Source organism: Pteropus vampyrus, unplaced genomic scaffold (assembly GCF_000151845.1).
Source record: "Pteropus vampyrus isolate Shadow unplaced genomic scaffold, Pvam_2.0 Scaffold56, whole genome shotgun sequence".
Lineage (NCBI taxonomy): Eukaryota > Metazoa > Chordata > Mammalia > Chiroptera > Pteropodidae > Pteropus > Pteropus vampyrus.
This window is the reverse complement of record NW_011888837.1, coordinates 8,197,999-8,204,233: the sequence shown is the minus strand read 5'-3', so window position 1 is coordinate 8,204,233 and position 6,235 is coordinate 8,197,999. Positions and strand designations below refer to the sequence as shown.

The 6,235-nt window shown below is 32.9% G+C and overlaps 1 protein-coding gene across 2 annotated transcripts in view; it reads right to left on the bottom strand.

Annotated features, from left to right (window-relative positions):
• Positions 1-2,197: 2,197 nt before the first annotated feature.
• Positions 2,198-6,235, bottom strand: part of CUNH4orf22 (chromosome unknown C4orf22 homolog) — a 541,171-nt gene continuing 537,133 nt past the window's right edge. Inside the window, exon 6 of one of the 2 annotated variants that reach the window (XM_011360593.1) lies at positions 2,198-2,436. In XM_011360593.1, the coding sequence (XP_011358895.1) occupies positions 2,341-2,436 (96 nt within the window). In that variant the 3' untranslated portion in view covers positions 2,198-2,340. The remainder of the gene's footprint in view (positions 2,437-6,235) is intronic. The other variant, XM_011360592.1, reaches the window with a different exon arrangement.

Sequence of the window (6,235 nt, the reverse complement as noted above, 5' to 3'; positions counted from 1 at the left end):
ATGAGTCATTATACTTATAAGTTTAATTTATTAAATTTACAAGTTATTTAAATATATATGAAAGCTTACTTGTTAATTGAAAATTTAAAATCATTAGAAAATTGAATGTAATAAAGTTCATAAAAAATTAAAATGCTTAAAGGAATTTAGTTAATTAAACTATAGAACTCATAAAAGTGATTGTTAAAATTCCATCAAATCTATAGATTGAACAATAAAATTTATACATATATTTAAAGCATAAGTAATTAGAGTTTTGAATTTATAAAAAATATGAGATTATTTTATTTCAAAATAATCTCAGACTTACAGAAAAGTTATGAATATAGCACAAAGACTTTTTTCCCCTGAAATGCTTATAAATAATTTGCTGACATGATGCCCGTTGATTCCCAAATGTTTTAGTGTAATTTCTTACAATTAAGGACATTTTCTAACATAGCCATAATATACTCATCAGGACATAAACATTTTTACATTACTACAATCCAATCTTCAGAAACCATTCCATTTTTAGCAACTGTCTCCAAATTCCCTTTATAGAGTAAGGATACAACTCAGAATCATGTGCTGCATTTGATTTTAATGTCTGGGAAAGTTTCTTGGTCTTCTACTTTCATGACCTTGACAATTTTGAAGATCTCAGGCCAGCTATTTTGTATAATGTCTCTGGATTTGGATTTGTTTTCTGTTGCTTAAATCCAGGTTATGCACCGTGCACAGGATTGTTACAGAAAAGATGCTAAATTCCTCTGACACATCTTATTTTGTGCGGAACAAATTCAGTTCGCTTCATTAATGGTCTTCCAGCTTTTACATTGTTCCTTCTGTAATTAATAGGTATGTTTTGGGGGAGATATTATGTATTTGTCTCATTCCTCCTTAAACTTTCCATTTATTCATTTATATAGATCAGAATGGACTCATGGTTTCTCATTTTATGCCTTTGTTATCATTATTTATTTTGATGCCCAAACTGTCCCGGATTTGACCAATGGGAACTTTTTCAAGCTGGGTTCTGTGTCTTTTTGATAAATCTCCTTCAATTTTTGAAAATTTCTTTGCTTCCTGGCACAAAAAGATATTCCAGGCTCTTGCATTTTCCCTGCCTCAGCCCTGGAATTAGTCATTTTCCCAACGATCTCTGCTTCCTTTTGGTAGAAACGGTGTTGAAAAACTGAGATCTGGGTGCTAGGTGTGCTCATTGATTGATCTGGGTGCTAGGTGTGCTGATTGATTGATTGGGTGTTGCTGCCCCTAGGCTCTCTCAGCGGACAAGACAGAGCAAGGGAATATGTGTGCATACACATATTAACATATATTCTGTATCAGTATATTGAAATTGATGAGACCACACCGACACATCTAATTCTAACTTAATATCACTCTACTCACCTTGACTGGGATCTGACACCTTGTGGCAGACCATCATCTCCCCCATAAAATATACCCTTCTCACTCCATTGGAACTCTAATGCTCTGCTCTGGGCTCTCCCTCCCCCACACACTGAGCAAAATTCTACCTTGCTTGGTCCCATGTAACTGCCTCAGTAGTTTAGAAAGGGAAGAGAAGAGACTGGAAAAGAGAAGATGAAGAACCAAATATTAATTTTGATTCACAAGTGGCCTCTGAATAATATCTTTTCTACACAAAAGCCATCTGCAGGAGACATTAGGAAAATATGTTTTTTGTTTTTTTTTTCTCTTATGAAGTCACATTTCTCTAAAATTTTCTGGTTTCCTTTAGATTTCATTTTTCTCAGCTTATTTGTCCTGGGGTTTGCATTATCCAGGCACATACACATATCTAATACTTTCATTCATTTGTATATCATCTCATGGGATATTTCAGATTTTATTTACTCATTTATTGTTATTGAAAACCTTGTATTTATATTTCTTTACGCCTGTCCTCCAATTTGCTACCCTTATCAATTTTTAAGGTTTTATGCCATAATAGCATAATTTTTGGTCCATTGGATTTGGCAATAGTAGGACCTGGAACATTTTTGTTTTGGAAAATCTGAGCTATAAAATATGTCACTAATTATTGTATCCTTGAAGTAGCAACAAGATTTTCTCACATGAGCTGTTGCAATCAACCTCAGTGGTCAGGGGGAAAAAATAAGAAAAACCTCAAATCAGATTAAGAGGCTATCTGTGCAATAATAATAATAAAAAAATGTCAAGGTTACGATTTTCTTTCTCATTTCTTTATTAACTTTTAATATTCCAATTTGCCTTCCAGCTGTAAGACTCATGTATTATTCTAATTTGTTTCTGGTTACAGGATTCATTAAATTTAGCAAACAATTAGGGAACCATCTAACATGTTGGTCATTAAGTCTTTCTTCTGGAAATGTGGTCAAAAATGACAACTTGTATGTAGAGTTTTGTCTGGATAGGGATTCTAGTAGAGTTGTCACCTGGTGGAGCCTAAAATACATAAATCATATTGTTAATCAGTCCAGTCCATGCAAATAATTGGCATTAAATAAATTTTCCTCTTGCTTCAATTTTTTTTAGCAAACAGACCTAAAAAGGTTGTGGCTATGGAGATATTTTCATGTTTTCCCCTGGATTCTTTTTCTTTAGAGCCACCAGTAATAATTCCAATCAGGAGCTTTGAGGCCCTGGGTTGTGATATCACTGAAAATATCTAGGATCAAAGCAGTGTCCCAGGCCCACACTTGTCTAGACTCTGCTGAACACCATGGGTCACTAATTCTGCAGAATTCCCAGTGAAGGGCTTTGCAAACATGTGATCACAGGTTAAAAAATCAAAAAGAATTCTATCTTGATTTCAAGTTTGTTAAATAAAAATGTCTTGAGTTTGGAATTGATTCAGAGTAGTGAAAGTAACCTGTCCATGGTGGGTTTCGTGAAAAGCTTCTTATCACTTTCAAAACTATTGATATGCTTTATCTCCTTCAAATTGTAATCTCCGAAAAAAAATATTTGTTCTTTTTACCTTTATCCAGTATAGTCTATCATACTTACGGGCTCTTAGGAAGCTCCTATGAGAACAAATATTCACTGGTGTGGTATTAAAAAAGAGAAGAGAGAAATACTGAAAGAGTTAGACAATATCTACAATTGGAAAATATTAGTCATTGGGCCTTTTCCATATTTGGTGTACAATAAAATAATATTACTTGCTTTCTCTTCTTCTCTTGTAGAAAGAGATAAGAAATTTAGATCTGAGGCTAGAGAGAAGCTTTGGTATTGACTTTTCCCCGTAGTACTTAATTTCTTGGGCTAGATAAGAGTAAATATACTTGGAACCATATTTTATTAAACCGAGTCAGTAAAATTGTAAGGGTAAAAATTGAAATGGGTAAAACAAAAAGACTAGGTGTCCTGAGTGGCTCACCCATTCACATTTTTTTTCTGCCTTTCATATTTTTGTGCTATTTTATAGCTCTATAAGTTATAGAAAACTGATAATAAGACAAAATATTCTTGTCTACAAAGATGCAAATTAATTGTGCCTAGTGGAATGCAATTAATTAGACCTGCTTTGCATCTATTTGTAAATTAATTTTAATTTTTCTTATTCTCCATATATGCTATGCTCTTTGAATTCTTCTTTGAACTGTGCTCCCTCTATAATTAATAAATTAAATAAAATCTTTGGCACATTCATTTTATATCTGTATGAGAGTCACTATTACATCTTTTAGAAAAATTATCTTGTAAACATTTTGGAAGTTCCACTGCGATGCCCAGTGGCTGATGGCTGAGTAGCCTGAGTAGCCTGTGTTGCTAGAGTGTTGCACCTTGTAGATGACTTCCACTCATGCATTTCTTTTCTGTTCAAGAGGTAAAGTCTCAAGAGCAACAGAATGTTTACTTTGCTAATCCTGTTTTTTCTTTCTTTCTTTCTTTTTTTTTACATATTTTCCTTTTTACTATTTTTGTGTTTTGTTTTTGTTTTTGAAACTTTTACAATCAATAAATTATTCCCTGTTGGTGACAGCAATGATTTGGGATTTGGTTTTATGGCCTAAACTTTGTGATCTCTGTAAATGAATGGATTACAGAGATTTATTTTATCTTGGATGGAAGACAACAGAGAATATGATTTCTTATTATTTTCTTTATTTATCTACTTCTCTATGTGAGCTCAAATTAAGAATCTGGTGTCCACTAAAAAAGATAACAACTTTTTGATATATAGAGTTTTAATTTTTTGTGCTTACTTTTGACTTGTGCCTAAAGTTTAGATCCAAAGCTATAAGCTGTCTATGTGACTGTGTGTGTGCATTTTATGTGTATAGTTTTAGAGATAATATATGTGTGTATATATATGTATATATGTATATATTTTTTGTTTGTTTCTTCTCAGAACTCTTGTATAATCTCAGGACTTACCAAGGACACCAAAGAACTTTAATGTGTGGTGTAACTATCAATATGATAGCCAAAGGTTTTCTACATTTTATATACAGAATACTTAAAACTTAATGAAAAAAAAACCCTATTAAATCTCTATAGAGAAGTGTGTAGAAGGCAATAATAATTACAGAAGAAGAAATACAGCATATTAACATACATATGAAAAAAGTGTTCATTCCTAATAATGATTAAAAATGCAAATTAAAATGACACCAAATAAATTTGAACTTTAAAAAGAACAATACTTAAAAAGTTTACAAAATAAATAGAACATGGTGAATGGGTAGTCTTACTGCAGGTATATGTAATTGTAAATTGACATGGTGTAACTGCCAAATGATTTGACAATACTTTTCTAAAGTGTTACAAAGTATATGTCTTTTGATTGAGCAATTGCCATTTTAGGAATCCACCTTAAAGAAAAAAAAACCCAGAAACTTGGTTATAGAGAGTTGTTATTTAAAACCAACCTAAATGTTTGCCAATGGGAAATTCTTTTATAAATTCTACTTCATAGGATATAATCTACATTATTATACAGTTAGTTTTTTAACTTCAGCAAATGCAACTTGAACTCATTTTTAAAACTGCTGCATACTATTTCACTGTATTGATATACTATAGTTTATTTAACCATTTCCCAGTCATGGACATACAGTTAATATCCAGTTTTTAACTACTGCAGTGAAAAACGACATCTTTTTAGAACTTCAGAAGCAATATTCATTCAATGAGCACCTATGCAGTGGAACATTAAACACATTCTCGCACTTAATTTTCACAATCTTTTGTAAATATTTATTTTTACAGATTTTACAGAAGAGAAAACAAAGTACAGAAGTGCTCAAAAGGCCTAAGTAATCTGACCAAATCACAAAGCCTGTGAGATCTACTGAACTCCAACTCATTGTACCTATTGCCCCTTTTAAACAGCTTTTCCCTGCTTAAGTCCTGGTGGCTATTTCTGACCCCTTGCTTCTTGTCCTGTTGTCCTTCCAGCCCCTTTTAAACACTCCTAGGTATTCTAGGGGAGATCTTAGCTCTTCAATTGTCAAGTGGAATTACATTAAAAGACTCAAGCAGGTTTCTGAATATCCTAAACATTATTATTCTACTCCATGCACATGGCCATGTGTGCCTTTTCTGTTGTGAACAAATCCATGAAACTTATCAGATTTTTAAAGTAAGTTGTATTTTCCAAAGGTTATGATCCTATCTCCTGGAGAAGACTTATGTACTTGTGAAGTAGTTTTCTGGACTACTAAGTCAAGGTTGTCATTTGTTTGTTTTATTGTGTGTGTGTTTTTTTAAACTCTTGCTGCACATATTTGAGGCAATATATACTGCTGAGGCCACCATTGTTTATGCTGAAGATAACCTAGCCAGCAATAACCACTTAGACATTGTCAATGTGAGATCTCTTCTCTTGCCAATGGCCTTGATCACTGTTCCCACTGTTGTGTTTCATGTTCCAATATACTTCAATGTCCCTCATCCCGCTCTGGGATTTCAGTGGCTCAGAAAGTAAGCATCTGCTGGGGTGGTGAATGGTTACATAGAAGTCATGAGAGTTGACCACTTGTTCTACTGTTGAGACCCTGGAGAAATCATGCTCTCTTTGAATTAGAAATAGTCCCTTAATTATGATTTTGCACCTGCAGTGACTCCATGCCTGACTCATTTGTTTTTTAGTACCTGCTTCTTTATCATTAATTATCGGGTCTTTGAAATCATGGAGGAAACAGTTATTTTGCTCTTTTTAAAAATTTTTTCAATTTTTAAATTTTAATTAAATTTATCGGGGTAATGTTTGTTAATAACATTGTATAAGTTTCAG